General features: G+C 38.5%; 1 protein-coding gene across 1 annotated transcript in view; it reads right to left on the bottom strand.

The window, feature by feature from the left end:
- iars1 (isoleucyl-tRNA synthetase 1) overlaps window positions 1-20,254 on the bottom strand; it is a 64,910-nt gene that overhangs the window by 16,546 nt on the left and 28,110 nt on the right. The window contains exons 12-23 of the mRNA XM_085406750.1: window positions 20,113-20,204; window positions 17,621-17,719; window positions 11,862-11,988; window positions 9,813-9,886; window positions 7,800-7,994; window positions 7,428-7,514; window positions 6,417-6,500; window positions 4,576-4,720; window positions 2,254-2,374; window positions 1,934-2,025; window positions 1,435-1,512; window positions 777-898 (exon numbers count right to left, since the gene is read on the bottom strand). Coding sequence (XP_085262876.1) covers window positions 777-898; window positions 1,435-1,512; window positions 1,934-2,025; window positions 2,254-2,374; window positions 4,576-4,720; window positions 6,417-6,500; window positions 7,428-7,514; window positions 7,800-7,994; window positions 9,813-9,886; window positions 11,862-11,988; window positions 17,621-17,719; window positions 20,113-20,204 — 1,316 coding nt within the window. The remainder of the gene's footprint in view (window positions 1-776; window positions 899-1,434; window positions 1,513-1,933; window positions 2,026-2,253; window positions 2,375-4,575; window positions 4,721-6,416; window positions 6,501-7,427; window positions 7,515-7,799; window positions 7,995-9,812; window positions 9,887-11,861; window positions 11,989-17,620; window positions 17,720-20,112; window positions 20,205-20,254) is intronic.

Below are 20,254 nucleotides of genomic sequence, written 5' to 3'. Positions count from 1 at the left end.
AAGTTAAGTCATGCTAACCTGCTAGCCCACAGCACTTCCTCTTTTTATGACACCATGATGAACTGCCACTAGCAATGGTAGACCTTTTCTGCTTTCTGGGAGAGTTGCTGTGAGCTGGAGGGCCACTCTGACCAGAGCATGGTTCATGTGCTGCTATGCCAAACTAACCAAGACTGCACAACAGAACAAGGACTACTGCTGCCAAGACAGAAGAGTTACTTCTGTCTTCTGTATTACTAAACGGTCAGCTGATTATCTATATGAAAATGTACTTGAATTATCTGTAGATGAGAACCTGATTTAGAGTACCATTTAATATTAATTCAAGAAAGGTTGTTCCTCATTTCAAATCGTTAAACAATATCAGCAACTTGGATTTTTCATCAATTACCCTCTATTTAGCTCTGTCTGGATCTCCAACAACTATTGATAACTGGATCTGGAACTGAAGCTACTAAATGAACAGTCAAAGGAGCTTGCAAGCTCCTTTGACTACGATGACCTGGATGACTGAGAACCTTCATAGACATACTAAATGAACAACTTTTGTCCCATTCTATGTGATTTCTTTTCTTTTTCTTTCGCCTGGTGTTTTTGTTTTTTCCCTGAACAGCAGTGACAAAAACACCGCAGAGCTGAGCGGAGCTCAATAGAGTCCCCTCGGCTGCGAATTCTGTTTTTGTCGTATCCATGTGATCTACTGTTGACAGTAATGATAATAAACACATTAAGTGGCAAAAAAATTCCTCTCAGATTACTGAAAGGATTTTTCCAACCTGACTTGAGGCAGCATGAGATAGTGGATGCTGCTGTTGTCCTTCTCTTCGACAGAAGCAGGGTCAATGAGGTGACGCAGATTTTGGTACATCATCTCGGTAATGAAGGGTGTGAAAGGAGCCTGAAGGGGTAAAAGGCAAGAAAGCAAGTACAGAGAGAGAAAAAGAGAAAGAGGAAAATTTATTGGATGAGTGACACTGTAGTTAATTTACATTTTTCAGACAAGAAGGTCTAAAAGTCAGAAGCGCAATTTTTATGTAGTTTTTTTTCCCCCTTAACTGTCGCTAAAGATCAAACAGAATTGTGCCACTGTGAGTTTACTTCTTATGTGATTCTCTTTTATTCCAACCATGGCTAATTAACTTGCATACCACACAGCTGATCTGTATTGATCTGTGTTAGGATTACTGATTCTTAGCAAGCCTCATGCCTCACATGCAAACATCAATGTGTTATAAATAAAAACTCCTACTACTCATGAATTATTCATAGTTAAGTGTGCACACAAACACACCTTTACAATAGCAGCTTTATGCTTTTATTTCTTGCATACACAAAAGCACAACCTCACCACAAGAAATTTTCCTCATGCAATCTCTTCTCTCTCCCTCTCTCTCAGTCTCACACACACTAAAACACAGAAAGCGGATGACTCACCATCAGCCTGCACATGGAGAACAGAACACTGAAGAGGGTTTCCAGCGCCCACAAGCAGTCCTCAGTGCCACTCTCGCCCTATAAAGTTCGCATGCACATCAATAAGTTCTTTCCCCTTGGAACAGTAAAAAGATTTAAAAAATGCCCTCGCTGACATTAGTGCATGTGCCCTGAGTTGAAATGAACCAATTGTTCACAAGCATGGCTAAAAACGCACTTCTATAAAATGTTCACAGGTGAAGGATGTGTTAACGATGCTTTTAACAGTAGTTTAAATAAATAATTAATACTATTCATTTAGTAATTACAAGACTGTATTCTGCACCAAATAAAGAAAATATTCTGCAAAGTGTAATAATATCTATTATCTAATATCTATTTTTGTATACAGTAATATTTTGAGTCATCATTTAGAGTTTAGTAAGAGTGATATATCATTTGCTTTCACCCACATCTTCTTTACATAAAAACAAGAACAGATTTAGAGCTGTGATCTCACCTTCAGGCGGCGTCTATTGGTCCTGACGTACCAGTTGGTGAGCATGTCAACAAACTTGACCAAACGAGGCACAACGGTGTACAGGCGGTAAGCTGTGACCAGAAAAAACTGTCAGTCTAATTACACTGGAAAGAGAAACATCATAAATAGTTGCACGCAAGACTTAAGGATATAAGAGTTAGATATAAATCTATTAATGGTGGTGGGGACTCAACCCCTGCTGGTTTAAGGTTAGGATAGGATAAGTCTCCAGAGAATTATGAGTCATTGTCACGTAAAATGACTGAAACATTTGCATGTGTTAAGAGCGTCTGTCTCACCTTTCATCTCAGCCTTGAAGAACTGTATGAGGGACTGCGTGAATGACTGAATCCATTTGTCCATGATATTGTCGCTCTTCTTTGCTGTGTTTTCATTGTATAGGAAGTGAATATTCTCCTCCTAAGACGGAAATACATACAGCCATATATATAAAATCATTGCTCAAGCACAGATGCAAATTAATGCTATTTGGTTGTCTTACAAGAGCATGAGGTGAAGAATTAGAAAACCTGCCAAAAATATGCTTCGTGCATCAATAAGAAAAGTAGAAGCAGCAGTAGTTTGGGCCGCCACGCTTACAACTCAGTCACAGAATAAAAATAAGATGGGAGTCTCCTTGTGACCAAGGAAAACCTGTGGTTACCCACTGATTATGCTGGGTGTGTTTTTTTTTTGTGTTTTTTTTTTTGCTGTCAAAAACAAACTGCAAGTAGTTTAGCCAAGAGGTAGAGCATGTCACACCCTCAACCTCTGGGCAGTTCAAGGTCATCACACCAGTATCCTGGTGGGAGACAACCTATCTCCAAACAATCTTGGCTCGACTCAGATTGACTGAAATCACACTCTGACATGCTAGTGAAGGTTTGTAAATAACTTCTATTTAATTTATAAATGCAGACAGACTGCAAACATGTTGCAAACAATCTGAGCCTGCACTAACAAGCGCAAGATGCCTGCAACATGTCTCTTTGCCATAATATTCCTATAAAAAGAAAGGTTATATCTGAATTAAGCAGTTAATGTGAATTTCTGTGCATACAACTGGCCAATTCCTCAACAACAGATTGCACACAATTGCAACAGCAGACCAATAGATGACTGACTCCTTTTTATTGCTGTTTCATCATCGTTCTATTGCTGTCTTGGCGTGCCAAAGTCACTTTGAAGATGCCAACTGACTGCAAGTGGTCGCAAACCTGGCCTCCTTTTTTAAGTCACCACTTTAAAGGCAAAAAGAACCAAAGCTCATAATATGCGCAGTGCGAACTTTTTGGTCATGCCACAATCTCCAACCATTCCACCTCTTGTATAACAGCAGCATCATGGACCACATTTTTTTAAACAGGTATAAATTGCGTATGAGCACAATCCTTAAATAGAGCTCATAGATGTGGTTAGTTTTATGGGTGATTTGCAGAAGTTGTGCTGTTTTCTAAACTGTGGCACAGTCAGTTGAATAAAATAGTGGTATATCAATTTGAACATGCTGATGTGTACCATCTACAGGGAAGGAAAGCAGTTGCTGCTGTAGTTTAGATACCCGTGCCATCTCCATGCACAGTGTTATAACAGCAGTTGGCACTGACAAATCAGAAAGATATTAAGAGGCAACTGCTTCTCTGGACAAGTATTATACAGACTCTTGTTTCTGACTGTAAAGTGCCTAAAACAGCCTGATATTAAAATGGTTCAAGAACTAAGATCTGCTCTTTACAATTTCTAAGGTATTTTAAGCGTTTTGGCATTTTTAAACAGACTTGACAGCAGATAGATTGCAGGGAAATGCAGTGAGAGGATGCAATTGCTCTTAATCAAATATGTTGGTGTTCATGGGCTCTAAAGTTTGAAGACACACAGGTGCTGCACTATTTCATCTTTTTGAATCTGAACTTTTAATCAACTCATCCCATTAACAATAGCTTAATAGCACCTGAGTTAAAAATTCACAGAACCCACTGTTGATGTCAGTCTAGCTTGAAGTTGCACCTTCATTCATGTTTTTTTTCTGGCATTATTGGGTTCTGGTTTTAAACTTGGATTTAAACTGTACTCCATGACTCTCCCTAAGGACTGCAAATCTAAAAGTCACCACGAACAAGTGGAGAACTGGCAAATCGCATAATTCTCCTGTCTTTTTTATATTTAAACTTGGTTATTTCTTAAAGGCAGTTGCAGGTAATTACTATTTTCTTAGGAGCACTATGCCACATAAAGCTACTCTCAGTAAGTATCCCATTATTAGGTAAGTCAAGATACTGAGCAAATACAAATGAATAATAATAATGTTTTTTTTATATAAATATGCACAGCAGAATCTAGCTTCCAAGTTTTTCAAATTAGGCTGAAATACCCAGCCATCCATTAAACACTAATATAATATAACACTATATATAATACAAGTTATTACTGCAGACTTTGGATTAACAACAACAAGTTTTTTTTTGTGCCAGCAACAACCAAATAATAATTCATTGGCGGATATTTGTAGGAAACCTACGTATTATGAGAAAGTGCTGTGGTTTGTGAAGCAGAAAAAGCTAGAGGAACACTGCAGGAATTGTAAAGATAATGAGTCTGACTTTTGTTCATTGCAAATGTACCTTCTGTAACCTTTGAACATTCTGCACCAGGAAGCGATAGGCATTATACCACGGCAGGAAGACATCCTTTAGCACATCTCGCACACCCTCCTCTTTGAAACGCAGGTTCTCTGCTCTCACTACAGGAGAGTTGATGAGGTACAGTCTGCAGAGAGGGACAGTGGAAGTGAAGGAGGTGGTGAGTGCAGATCAAATATTAGCGACTGACAATAGAGAAAACAGAGAGTATACAGGTACTGAATAAGGATAACCCCAACCAACCCCTGCTGATGGCTTGACTCCTTCACAACCATCTCGAAGGTTTACAGAGAAGGCAAATATCCAGTGACAGTTCTCTGGATGAAAGTGCCTCATTAATGCCACTCGTTACTACCAAAGTATGAAAAGAGTTTCACTTTTGAAAATCTATCTTTCTCAGTTCCATTTTAAATACACAGTGACTTTCATTTACATTCAGTCTTTCTAATGGTTGTTATTACACTACACAGCTGAGGGTCATGACTTTATGACTTACATAGAACATGATGCATGAAATTAATTTTCACATCAACAATATATGCATGATGTGACAGTTTTTATTTTAGTGTATTAGTTCATGTACATCTTGGCAAAGATGCCAAAGCTGATTTATGGAAACCAGTGAGCTATCTACAAGCTGAACCAAAGCTATGGTTTAATAAGTTTGATTTATGTTCATTTCTGTCTTACGCCACTTTGGAAGATCAATATTTGTGGATTAGAGTGTGTTCTTAAAACCTAACACAAGCGATTTTCTTTTAAAATTCTGTTAAGCACATTAAACACACACCAGCAGCCAATCAGTGTATGGAGGTATGAGCAAAAGTCTCTAAGCAGCCCCATCAGCTCCCAGCTGCACTGACAAAAGAGTCTGAGTTTTGTCCAAAACACAGTTAAAAATGAAAAAAAAAACTCTCTATAAATGCTAGGAAAACATTATCGGATACTTTCTGAAAAGTACTAAAATAAAGTTATGTGACAGTGTGCATTTTCTCAATATAAAGTTGCACATGTCCATCCTGAAATGCTTCAAGGACATTTTGTCCCAAAACCTGTTTTTACCAGCAGCAACCATCACAGTGCAAATTAATTTCTTGCCTCCATTAAAGCCACAGTTGACAAATAACGCATATTAGTGTAATATTCTCTGGCAGGCATCAGCACACTGATGGACATTTTTTTGGGGGGGGTTCTGTAAGCAAGCTGAATGATGATGAAACTTCACGCAACAAGCAATGAGTAATTTTAATAGCAGCAACACTGAGATTCATTTGGAAGAGAAAAAAAAAATACAGAATAGGCAGAATCTCCGACTGCTAAAATATGTAGGAGACGTAGTTGTCACTACTCAAAAGTACTAAAAAAAAGTCCTTATAGTCTGTACATCAGTCTGCCTTTTGAAGCTCACTACACCATAATGGTTATACTGTAAGCACTGATTAAAGCCAGAAAAGTGAAAAATGAAGGTCTCAAATAGAATCCAATTGTTGCCTTTTTCCTCTTCATTTTAGCAGCTCTCTCCCCATCAGTGTATATGTGAGCATATGGTGCAGCTGCATAGTGGTTTATTCATTAGGCCATATGGCCATAGTGCTCTTCCTGCTCGGGGCAAAGGAGAAAGAATGTATAAAGAGGGGCATTTGTATGCATGTAATGTGCATGAGTGTGTGTGTAATGTATGTAGGAGTGGGCCCATTTGTATTTAAGCAGACAGCAATTCAAACTTTTTAAAACAAAAACACAAGTGAAGTTAGCCCACACCCTGCCACCGGCGCACACAAGCACTCACGCTTCACAAACACACACTCGCTCACAGAGCTGACCTGAGGGCATCAGCTCCATAGCTCTGCACTATCAGTCCAGGATCTGGGTAGTTCTTCTTGCGCTTGCTCATCTTCTGTCCATCGCTGTGGGATTGAGACAAGCAAAGTTATTAAAGCACGCATGCATTAAAGTGTATGTTGGAAACCATGCACTTAATATTCAAATTAGTCAAGTCCTTCCAGGTCAGTAGGCCGGCGAACATAGAGCTGCACTTAGACCCCAAGGCTGCAGAGAAGCAGCGGGTCTGAAGCCTAAATGCTGCATACACACATCACGCTGATTAAGAGTAAAAGGGGAGAAGAAAAACAAAGATGGGATAAATAGGGGGAAGAAAACTAAAATAAAAATGGTGGTAATGAGGTGAAGTAAATAGTGGATTTAGTGGGGGGAAAGCACAAAACACAATATGTGTTGGGAAATAGAAAATTTCTGCACAAAACGTGCAGGAAAAATAGCCCGGAATATTTGCTTTGTCAGCAAATCCTCTTAAAGAATGAAAACAAATATGAGCCTGCTACTGAATTTTATTCTGTTCCAAAGACCTCAGTTCTCCTCTGTGTACATGAAATATCCGTTGATTACTGGGAAAATGAATAGTGAGGTTTATTTGAGTCAGTCCCAGTTTTGCGATCCTGAAGCCATGATTACTCCTCAGTGCACAATTCTTCAGCTCAAAATCGCCCCAAGTGCGCAAACGAGTTTGCCATTAAGTCTCGAAAACTACACATTAGTGATGAGTTTGTGAAAATTAACATTTTAAGAAGAAATGAATAACTGGTATATAACAAATGGTATTTCAAAGTTATCAAATATCAGGAGACCCAAATACTTATGCAAAAAAGGTGTTATTCTTTAATTAAAATACATTTTACGAGCTCATTTAAAGGAGATGCACTATGTTTACTTTCATTAATTAGTAACAGCATATTTAGGGCAGATAATGAAGAAAATAAAAACGGGTCACCGTTTTGAGTAAGTAAACTGATGTTTTGTTAAGCAGACAGACTTACCTGGCAAGCACCAGTCCATTAACAATGACATTTTTGAAGGGTGGTTTCCCAAACAGGGCTGTGGAGAGCACCAACAGTGTGTAGAACCTACAGTGGGGTACAAAGACAAGTAGGTCAGGGAGACAATAACACAAAATTAATTTGTTCTCTTGGGTTGGACAGAGATTTTGAAAATTACACTCTTAATAATATAATTTCATACAGTTAAAAATAAATGTACATCATATTTCAGCAACACACTCATCCGAACTGTATTTCCATCTGCCAATGATCTTTTCTCATGATTTCCCTAAATTAAATTACTCAGGGAGCTCTCTATGTGTCAACTTCTTATGTGTCACTCATCAGTTCACTCATTCATCTTCAGTTTACCATCCTCTGGTCTGGTCAATGCCTTCAGCAATGAAGTCTGCTGGGAAACTGTCCTCAAACTCCTTCCTGTTTTCAAAGGGGTAGTGAACCTGAGCGTAAGGCATACTCCCACTCTCGAACCAGCAGTCAAACACTTCTGTGATCCTCCGCAGCACGCCCTTACCACGCCGTGAGGGGATTGTCAGATCGTCGATGCTGTGCAGATAAAGCAGAAAAAAAAAATTAACCAGCAGAAAATAAGAAGAAGCAATTACAGCTGGACTTCTGTTTCATTTTGAGTTTGGTTAGCATCACAAGGCACTTCTTAAACAGATGTGCATTACATGGAATAAGGTTTTGAGGCATTTGGGCTGCAGACCAGAACAAGGATTTTATAGGCTTTCACTGTTGAGAATGAGGTTTAAGAGGAGAACAATGGTAATATAAAGCTGGCTCTTACTGGATTAAGCTTTTTTATTACAGCTTTGGGTAAAAAAGGGTATAGAGTTTTCTTTTCTTTTTTTACTGGTTTACTGATCTGGTCAGATTCAGCCAATAAATAAAATTGGTTATTTTTTGATAAATTAAGCTAACCTGACACAAACAGATGCACCTGAATATTGTCTTAATTATCAAGTGTCAGATAGCAAGAAAGGCCCCAAAACCCGTTAAACATTTATTTATAAGAGCAAGAACAAAAAAACATTAACCCAGGACGTCCAAAGAAAAGTGGATTAAGCAGTTACATAAAAGTGCTTTTCTATTCTTAAGAAGCCTCTTTTTCAATTTACTGAAGGAAGGATGTGAAAAATAAGTGAAGTTAACATTTTCTGAGCAGTACATCAGCTCTTATTTTTGCAGGTTGTTATGCAATGCAGGCAAAAGTATAATCTTCAGTATTTGATCACGCCACATGAGCATCTTTTCATAGTTTTTGGTTTGTTTGTTTTTTAAATAAAGAAAATGATTTCTTTAAAAGGTACATGTTAAGGACTGGTTAGATCAGAATTAACTGTTGATGAACTATGTCACATCCATGGTGTAAGTCATCATCTACAGTTGGGTAGATGAGTCTGAGGCAAAATATTAACCTTGATTTCTATCATGAAGGGCTGGGGTGAAACTGAAGGGACATTTTGGCATCATCTGGCTCCACTCATTCCAAAAAGGTTAGATGAATATAAAAATAACATGCCAATCATATGCTATGGCCTTTGAAGTGACTGGATCTCAACCAGGTGCACACTAATGGGAAATTTTGGACCAACATGTTAAGCTAACAAATTCAGCAACCACCATCAAAATACCAGATGAGTAAAAACATCTTTTTGAGAAACTGTGTTAATTCATCTATTAGCGTTCAAGAGATTTGGAGAATCAATGCCAGGGTGCACTGAAGCTGTTTTAGTATGCCTCTAGGGCTAGTTTTTAATGATGCACCCACACTGAGTTGTACCATGGATCCAGGTTTTTGGGTCTTGAAAGATGAAGTGTATTAAAAGTCAGGTTATCTAAAGGTGTGCGCCTAAGGTTCTACTAGATTTTAAGTTTTTAGAAACATTGCAGACTTTTCAGACATTAAAAGACAACATCCAATTGACTGCTAAATGGCTAATCAGATATTCTTTAATTAGAGTCTCTAATCTTGAAAGCTGCTAAAATCATTCAGATTACTGTTACAAACGTCATGCCCTGCATAGAAAAACAAACATGGAAGCTTGGTGAAAGCAAGCCCTTTCTCACTCATCAATTAAAGATGGCCAGCCCTGTGGAAGCGATTAAAGGCAATTAGTAGATGAAGGGCGGAAGAGAAAGGTGATCTATGCACAACAACACCCGTCTGGTTCAGGAAGACAGGTCACATTCGGGGAATCTGATGCAGAATTGAAAAATAAACTTGCACAATGACACACACGACCTCACAAAAAGGTATCACCGTGCGTCGATTCCTGTACAGTCTAAGGGTGTGACTCACTATTACAGTAGTAACACTGAGTACGTGTTCAACTGGATAGCTGCTCATTTGTGACTTACTTTTCCCGATGCAAATCAGTCACTTTGATTCCAGTCAGCTCTTCTAGTTCGGCCATGGATCCAATGCAAACCACCTAATGAGTATCCACACACACAGAGCATATCTTCAGTAAGCAAAAAACCCCACATTCATTAAATTTTTTATAAATATTAGAAAGTTAATCAATTATATAACCAACTGATCAACAGAAGAACATCTCACTTACCAACTAAACATAATTTGATGCTTCTCTGTTTTGAGAATGTACCAACTTTCTTTTTTTCTAGCATGAAAAATTATTACTTTTGTTTTTTTGGTCTGACAAAGAATTCATCTAAATAAATTCAAATATTTCACACTGTCTGAAACCACACTTTAGGCCCTATACACCAGCCCACTGAAATAACAAAAAAGTGAATTTATATAAAGCAGCAGATGTAAGCATTAGATTAAGTGGATAGATGCAATTTTCTTGATGATAATAGAGCAAACAACCCAATCACTTTTTATTTACCGTGCTCCTTCTGTTCAAATTGACTATTATTATTTGGCATACTCCTTTATTTGTTTTCTTACAAATTTTAATTAAAGAAAAAAAACACTGCAGTTGTATTAAGTACAGCTATTGGCAAGCGTCACATTATGTTAGAGAAATACATATTTTTGTTGATTGCAGTATACAATACAGTGCATTTTGTTTAAATCACAGCTGACACAGTTAAACAACTTTAAGTAACAATTTGAGAGCTTTGGTTTTTAAAAATGTAACAAGTGCCTGTTCTCAATCCTCTCTGATAGCAAATTTTACATGTTTGTACTGTTGCACGGAACTTAAAACTAGGCCTACACAGCTCCCAAGTAACTTTACCTTCGAAAGTATGGTAAAGTGTGTTATCTGGTCTCCCCAGAGAGCTAACCTGTAGGCTCCGCTCTAGTTTTACTGGAGCACCAGGTAACATGGCCCAGATACACCACCGTCAAATGCAGAAGACAGAATGATAAAAAAAAAACATACCCAAAAAGCCAGGAACACAGAGCATCAGAACAAAAGAAAACAGCAATGATGAGACTGAAATTGTACTGAAACGTATAACGCTCGCTCACGGCTTCAGATTTGGGTGTGTCATTTGTTGCAGTGGGTGAGTGAGGGAGGCACCAGGGAGTGCGAGTGTTCTGGAAACAGTCAGAGCTATTTCCAGCAAGCAGGTCGCTGGCTGTCCCTCTTTGAGCCAGGGGACTAACACTTCATTTTTCAAATGCTCAAACAACCCAATTCTGACATCTCTATTTGGTTCAGTCTACTTCACATAGTCAGCTGGGTTTGGCAAGGAGCGTCCATAACAAAATGGACACTTACAGTCTGGCTCGCTTCTTCACTGTCTGCTTCTTTTAACTCATTCATTTATTATCCTCCCCTTTTTTCACCTCTCATTTTTCATTTCTATTCTGACCCCTCTTTCTTGCTGTGTTTTTCAGTAGCTTCTTTACCACCACCCTCTCTCCCAAAAACAGAAGCCATTTGTCTTGAAAGAGCTTTGAAGTTACCTCAACTGGCATGAAAAGAAACCAAAGACATTTTAGTTCATGATTATTTGCTGTTTACATTAATGAATTATTCATGTGTTGAGTTTATGGAGGCACTCTACAATGTGCTTAAGGGTAGCTAACTGCAACACGGAGTCGTGCTACACTCTCTGGCTTGACACCATGGTCACCTCGCTCTGCCATGCCAAAAAGTCTCTGCTACACAAGCCTCCACATACACAAATATTTTAATATGCTAAATCATTACAGAGAAACATTTTCACAGAAGCAATTTCTGAGAAGAACTGATTTCTGTAATATTGCAGCCCCAGTCTTTTCTATGATAAATAAAGTGACAGTTTAACTTTTCAATTATTGCCTCTGTTGCTTAGCCCAGATTGAACTCTGAGCGCTACCTCTTTAGAAAAGAAGAACTATCTTGGTATTTGGTAAGGACACAAAATGTGTGATAAAGTATAAAGACTTATCATCAGCATTAAGTACTCTATTAAAGAGTAAGAAGTGCATGTATGTGTTTTCCTGACCTCCTCAAAGTCATCGCTGACCCAGATGGGGATTGGTGTGCCCCAGTAACGGTTCCTTGAAATTGCCCAGTCGCGTGCATCTCTCAGCCAGTTGCCGAAACGCTTCTCACGCACAAACTCTGGAACCCTGCAGAGACACATTAAGATACGTTTTATAATTAAAGAGAAATACATAAAACAAACAAGGACCGTTAGGCCTCCATGGCCAACAATGGGGGTTTTTGCTCGAGATGACAGACTGCCATCATATCCTTGTTTAACCAAAACTAAAGTCTCACTTTCCCACTTTGCGACATACGTTAAGACATTTTTGATGTGCAAATCATAGATTTTAAGTGATATGTTTTCACAGAAAACATCCAAATAATGAATAAACATAATATTTTGAATACTTTTAGGATGAAAAAGAAATACACATTTGTGGCTCTGAATGATATATACACAACTCCCTCTGTAGACTCTGTAAAAAAAAACGTCAGAGTATAAAAAGGGAATGTCTAGTGGCTGTAACTGCTACTTGAGTAGGCTCAGAGTATTAAAAAACAAACAAAACAAAACAACTCATTTTTAATAAAAAAAATGTATTGTGACATTTATACTATAACATTTTTACACTTAATAGACATCGCAAGAAACTTAAGACATTATACATGTTGTCTTTGTATAACAGGTTTTCTGACAACTATATTAAAATGTGCAAATGAGGCAATGCGTCATTAAACACACTAATTAGCATATTAAAAAGGAAAAATGCAGTGAAATTGACGCCTAAATTAGTTCTTTTGATTTAATTTTGGGAAGCAATTCTTCACTCTTGCTGTTATCATTCTGTCGACCCCGACACTCGTTACCCTCTCCACCCTGCTTGTGCGCTCTTTTTCACATCTCTTGTACCTTGTCCGTTGCTTTGAATGGTTGACCCTACGTATTTAAACTCATCCACCTTCACTACCTCTGCTCTTGGTATCATCACCTATCGATTTGTCTCCCTCGCATTCACATATTCTGTCTTGCTTCTACCATTCACCCCTCTTCTCTCTGGAGTATACCTCCACCTCTTCTGGCTCTCTTCCACCTGCTCCATACTCTCACTACAGATCACAATGTCATCTGCAAACATTATAACCTACTGAGACTTCTGCCTGACCTCATCTGTCAACCTGTCCATCACCACAGCAAACAAGACTGGACTCAGTGCCTTATGCAGTCCCATCCCTACCATGAACGCATCTGTCACTCCTCCTGCATATCTGACCACTGCCTCGCTGCCCTCATGTCCTTCAGCAACCTAACATACTTTTGAGGTCAGATACATGAGGTCAGACCTTGATGTTAGACGAGAAGGCCTGGCTTGCAGTCTGTGCTCTAATTCATCCCAAAGGTGCTCTATCATGTTGAGGTTGAGGACTGCGCAGGGCACCAAATTCATTCATCCATTTCTTTATGGACCTTGCTTTGTGAACTGGTGCTCAATCATGTTGGAACAGGAAGGGGCCATCCTCACACTGTTCCCACAAACATAGGAGCATGAAATTGTCCAAAAATTCTCACCATGCTGAAGCATTAGAAGTTATCACTCCAACACATCTTAATTGCTCTAGGGTCCAGTAGCGGCATGCTTTACACCACGGCATCTGACAGTTTGCACTGCATTTGATGATGTAAGGCTTGGATACTGCTACTCAGCCATGGAAAGCCATTCCATGAAGCTCTCTGTGCACTGTTTTGTGCAGATCTGAAGGCCACATGGAGTTTGAAGGTCTGTAGTGATTGACTCTGCAGAAGGTTGGGCATTATGCACCTCAGCATCCACTGACCCCTTTCTGTGATTTTACGTGGCCTAGCACTCCATGGCTGAGTTATTGTTGTTGACTATGGAATATTTTGAAGCGTGGAAATTTCACAACTGGACTTGTTGCACAGGTGGGATCCTATTATGGCAGCATGCTGTAATTCACCGCCTTAAGAGCAACGAAGCATACTGCATGCATAGGTTCTTGATTTTAACACCTGCAGCCACAGAAATGATTGGAACACCTGAATTCAACAATTTGGATGGCTGAGTGAATACTTTTGATAATCTAATGTATATTAATATGAAGTGAACACAAAAGCTGTGAAGGACATTTTAACCTAAAATTATTAAGTCATCCTACATTTTGATAAAAATTCAACAGTTACTGAGCTCTGAGTTGATGAGCTTCCCAGCAACTAGAACCAGCAAAACTGATAAAAGTGTTTTCTACCACTTTGATGGTGTAGCCTGTCAAAGTGATGATCATATGTATACAGAGCCTCCTGACACACTGCAGTCAAAGACAAATCCGTTTTGTAACTAACTGTATGGCCTCCAGCAGGGAAGGAAATTTTAAGAGATGTGTAAATTAAATTTTAGACTTGTGAATATCCTCTAAGGTCTATTATATGGAAACTGTATACATTACTCTTCAAGACACAAACTTACCCATACCCTGTATATTACTGTGCAGTCTCTCACAAGAAAATATTATTCCTTGCTGGCATCTTTACTACTCCTTTTTTTCAGCCCAGGATATAAATTTAAAACTGCCCCTTTATGAAGCTCAACTGCAAAGGTTAACATCCCCTCCGAGGCATCTTTCTCTTTTCTACCCCTTTTCTGCTCTTTCATTTTTATTTTGCCACTATCTCCAAATCTCTCCCTCTTTCGCTAATTTTTAAATAAATGTTACGCCCCACTTAAGAACGAAGTGTCGACTGGAGCGAGGGGTAACACAAAGTGAAAGGGAACACATGAACTACTGGAGAAATAGATGTCAGTATACAAGATTTATTGCCTAAAACTACTACAGTAAAACAAGCACAGGGAAGCTCTTTTCTTCAGGGTCTCCAAGGCCAAAACAATAAACAAAACACCCCACTTTAGCTAGAAATCAAAACCAAGTACTCACTAACCAAAACAAAATACAATGGCTGAGCTCCTTGTCTAACCAAACCAGGAGAAAACAGTTGAAACAAAAATGGCAGAGAACCCCTACCTGCTTCCACAATGACAAACTAATTAACACAATAAGGGTACACCTTTGCTTACAATAAAAGAAAGAAAAACCAAAGTTCACAGAGGGTAAGTTCTCACACACATACACACTAAGGCCCGCTGCCCAAAACTCTACAGCTCACAGCTCTGGCAAACATGGGGAAAATGGCAGGGGGTGTGGCAGTTTAGGATGGCAGACTATATGCCGTGGCTGACGAGCTGGAACACACCTCAGCTGCGGCTCATGAGGCAGACCTGCAACACAAGAAAAGGAGAAAAACAACTCTTCTACAGAGGGAGAGCCACTTAAATAAAACAGAGGGACAAGGCTCAACTAATCAGTTCAAAGCTATGTAAAAGCATACTGATAACTGGTGGTTTGACTCGTTTACAAAAATGCAAAATAGTGCAAAGTTCTATTAAAATGATCGAGTGAGCTATTCAGGGTGTTCCCTGGCTATCACTCAGCTTTAGCTAGGATACGCTTTATTGGACCTCTGATCCTCATTAGATAACTAGCTAAGAAAATGCATGGATCAACAAACAGGAATATTAAACTGGAAGGCCGCAGTCACACAGGCCTAGAGACAGGTTGGTAGTCCCCCACACTCTCCAGACTTTAGTCTTTGAGCTGTTTTGAAATTTGACAAAAGTGTGATACAAACCAGAGCACGTTGGCCTAAATAAAAGTTGTTCAATGCACCAGCAGCAAATACATTTGTAGTTACTTTGAAATCGGTAAAATCGTCGTATTCCATGCAAACTATGGGCAACTGTGGCAACCAGCAATTAAGCAAAGCAATCGCAAGGTTTTTAGTGTAGCACACTAGACTTCTTTGCAATCAATTTTTTCAATAAAGACAAATACTAAGAATTAAGTGTGCCAGTGAGCACATGAATGAATGAACTCAAAGAATACCTGAAAAAATGAAAGACAAAAAAAACACAGACAAGAAAGAAAGGAAAAAAATGAACTAGAAATATAATACTTGATTCTTAATGTATTTAACCCAAGTCTTTTCAGGCTAAGCTGATTACCTATTACGAAATAATGTGCTAAATTCACATGTCAGTGGCCGAGCTGTCTGCACCTTGAACCTCAAAAGAAATCAGCCACCCTTTGAGCATTCAAAAATTTAGTCGTTCATTTATTCTGACAGACGGGCATCTGGAGAATTCAAACCGAGCTCTCTGAAAAGACACTTAGCCTTTGTCTGAGCTGCACCATTTGAGATAAAATGAACAAATCACTTGGAGAATACATTAACTAGCACTTTAGAACTTTGCTTTCTCAAGTTTTTTTAAGCCTCTCATCAGCTAATATGAACTTTATATAGATGTATTGAACTCTACAAGGACTTTACTTTCATTAGGAAGCTGATGAGCTGGCAACCCTGACTGACAGGCAGACGGCCTTTATGGGACAAGAACTCAAGTCTGAAAATGGAGTCTAATAATAAAAAAATAAGAAGGTTATTTATATTTTTAATATGTATTTATACATAAAAATACATTTAAAATATCAACCTAATAAGAAATCTGCATAAGAATGCAGCCACACTAACACAGCCAAGTTAAAGTTAGTGTCAATGTTGCATGTCGTTCAAACACCTTTTAACTTTTTACTTTTTACTCCAGAGCTAAAACAATTTGACAGAAAATGAAAATTTTGATAAGGAGCTTGTTTAAGTTGCTTTTTGGGACAATGTTTGCAAAAAAAACAACAACAAAAAAACCAGAAAAAAAAAAAAAATGGAGGCTTGGCTTACAAATTCTTCACTATTTTCTGAGGACATAACTGAGTAACATAACAACATGCAAATAATAAACAATTTTTTTGTTTTAAATCACTTGCTTCAGCACTTACGATTATCTCAGTTGTGCTCATCTATAATAAATGCTAGTTTTGTTGGGGTTCTCATTTTAAACATGCTCAGTACATATTTGAAACGGTTTAAACACGTGTTGATCAAGACATATGATAAAGTTGGAGGCTGCAGTTTGTAGTGTGGTGAATAGTTTTACACTATAATCACAGGTGTTTCTATTAGAATCTTGGCCATAACTTATAAATCGTTAGAGTAGTCAAAGCAAGGATTATTCTACTTTACATAACCTTTAGCTAGATGTTCCTAAAAAACCTGCAACACTAGTACCTCTTAGATAAGGACCGTAGCCTTTAAAGTAGTGTGTGCGTTTGTCTCAGCTTCTCTGTATGTGTGTGTCTGGGCGTCTTCACCTTCCTAGCGGCTAGTCATTCATCTCAGTTTGACAGTCCCATTACTGGAGGCAGCTACTGTGGCTCAGAAAAGAGCATTGGGAGCACCAGGGGTAATACCACTTAGCAAAGCCATCATGCTGATGCCTACGTTTTCTCCATGTTCTGCCACTGCAATTAGCATCATGCTAATGTTTTACAGAAACCACCAGTCCCTGTTGACTCATGTTAAAAATTCCTTGAGAAAGAGTTTAACGCCATGTCAGATATAGAAAAATACCACAATCAAAACAACTTCTATTTAAAATCTAATTCTTTGCCATTCAAAACTACTATACCCAGTGATAGCTGCTCTGCAGAGACAGTCCAATAACTTGATTTAGTAGTGCAGAGGAGGGCTGTAATTGTTTTGGGACTCTATCTGCTGTCTGGCATGGTTTTTAAGAACACTTGTTTGGCAAGATGCTCGCAGCTGCCACTTCACTGCCTCCAAGCCAGTTATCATTTTTTCAGAAAAAAAGTTACCAATAGCATTTTCCATTGTTGTCCAGTAGATTCTCCACCATGTGCTCCACTCGGACAAACCAGCTGGGGACGGCTTTGTAGATGAGTGGTGTGTCAGATCTGAAAAAACAACAGCAGATTTTAAAAAAAGAAAGAAAAAAAAAGGATCAAAGAGGCATACCACATAAACTTTAACCTTGTGTGGTGTTCATTTTTGTACTTGTGCGAGCGCTTGACAGTGACAGTGTTTGGACAAAAAAAAGAACAACGTAACAAATAACATATGTATGTATGCATTATTGTAGAGTCTACCTTACAATGTAAAGCGCCTTGAGGCGACTGTTGTTGTGTTTTGGTGCTGTATAAATTAAATAAATCGCATAATTTTCCTTTTGGTAAATACTGAAAATGAAAGACCAAAACACCGCACAAAGGTTAAAACGAAAACTTTACTTATACTCGAAAGTGTATTTTTATTTTGAAGTTGAGACATAAAGCTGTTTCAGGGTCTTAAATCAAACAAAAGGATCCTGTACAATACAGATAATATATTGATCTCATTTATATTTACTGTCAAGCCATAAAATGTAAAAACAATTTATCAATCTTTTTAAAATTATTATTATTATTACTTAAAAATATACATTTAAAAAATCTTCTGTAAAATACAGGTTTACTTGGTATTTCGTTATCCATTTTCTTTACAATAATCTGCTGTATTTATTATTGGATTTCTCTGGGTGACCTGATAGCTCAAAGGTTATGGCACATACCACATGGATCTCATCCTCTAGCTCAGAAAACCACCAAAGCACAAGTTTTACCTTTTAGGCAGTGAATAGTTCATCCAATAGTTACTTTGATCTCTACAAACTTGTGTCTTCTAAAGACTTAGAGAAAATATCTCTTCATATTTGCAAAGGTTAATTAATCTTGCTCAGGTCGCAGGGCAGCTGCTCAAAGTCAGAAAGTCACAAAGGCTAGGTTCACACTGCAGGTCTTAATGCTCAATTCCGATTTTTTGATCAAATCTGATTTTTTTTTGTCTGCTCGTTCACACTACAAATAAAATGCGACAGCAAACTCTCTGTAGTGTGAACGCTCAAAGCGGCCCGCATGCGCAAAAGAAGATGTCGCACACAACGCGCTCTGTTTAGACCCAGAGCAAACAATATTGTTTGACTGATGGCCTTAATATAAAGAGTTTGGACTTTACGTTTCCCAATTTTTGCTTTAAGTTATTTTGTTATTTACATAATAATGTAGATAACCTAATAATGATCCTTATTGCTGTTTTAGAGGAGCTGTGCTTCAAAGTTGCAGATTTCTGTCAGAATCTGCAGATTATACAGTACAAATAAAATGTTCACGTTTCTCCAACGTTGTCTTCCCAACAGTTTCACTGACATCTACACTGGATGGCCAGGAAGCGTTTGCGATGTCTTATCGGGTGCTTCTCCGGCACTGATAATTGGCGTCTGTCTCGTGTCAGTGACGTAAAAGACGGATTTAATGCGACATGACCGTTCAAACAGCAGTCGCTTTCTAAAACATCGGATATGTATCGGATTCAGTACCACATATGAAAGTGACCCAGATCAGATTTGAAAATATCGGATTTGTGCCGTTCACACTGTCACACCATGATCGGATATGGGTCGCATAGGGTTAAAAAAAAAAATCAGATTTGATGCGCTTTCGCCTGCAGTGTGAACGTGCCTTAGTCAATTCAAAAAAACAAAAACCCACAGACAGCTGTGTGTTTCTACATGTGCCTGATGGTTTGTATGTGATGTTGGACTTGCACAGAGCACAACAAAGCCAATGTTACAGTGAATACACTCAAGCCTCTGTATGAACACCCCTTTCCTGCATACTAAACATTTAACTTCACACATTCTACAACAAAATAAGGCCAGTGGCACTCAAAGAGAAAATATTTCATTGAGTCAGGCTTAACATCTGTGACAAAAATCTCCTGTGTCCAGAAGTTTGAGTTTTTCTTCAACTGGTGCTTTAAAATCCCCGTGGTGAAAGGCAAAAATTTAAGCTGTTAATTTGAGTGACACAGAAAAGGATGCTGGAGGTAACATTAGCTTTTCAGTTTGAATTCTGTACATGTCTGATTTACTCCATTCATACAATCCCAACAGAGCACTTAGATCATCAAACCACAGGCTCCTAGCACAACCTAGGACTCGAATGAAGTCGAGAGGCGACCGGGCCTTTGCATCCGTGGCACCCAGACTCTGGAATAACCTCCCCGTTCATATTCGCACTGCCGAGTCTATCCAGTCTTTTAAATTACGTCTTAAAACTTATTTTTTTAATTTGGCTTTTGATTCTGTCTAGTTGGCTGTTTTAGCTTGTTGCGTTGTTACCTATTGTTTGTTGTCCTCTTTTATTGTTTGTTTTAACTGTCTCATGTTTTATTGACTGTGAAGCACTATGGTCAACACTGTTGTTTTAATATGTGCTACATAAATAAATTTTGATTTGATTTGATGTCTCACCTCCAGCAGAAGGGGTAATTATGTTTGTAGGAGCTGGCATTGACGAGGCGACCGTTCTCCTTCAGCCACTTGATGATATTTTTGTCAGCATCCTGTAACAGAACCACCAAACATGAGACATTGTTTAGAGAATGCTTTATAG

The sequence above is a fragment of the Rhamphochromis longiceps genome, linkage group LG5 (assembly GCF_057381845.1).
Source record: "Rhamphochromis longiceps isolate RC_006_pf linkage group LG5, R_longiceps_female_GT1.1, whole genome shotgun sequence".
Classification (NCBI taxonomy): domain Eukaryota; kingdom Metazoa; phylum Chordata; class Actinopteri; order Cichliformes; family Cichlidae; genus Rhamphochromis; species Rhamphochromis longiceps.
The sequence above is the reverse complement of the archived record's forward strand: the minus strand, read 5'-3'. Positions and strand labels throughout refer to the sequence as shown.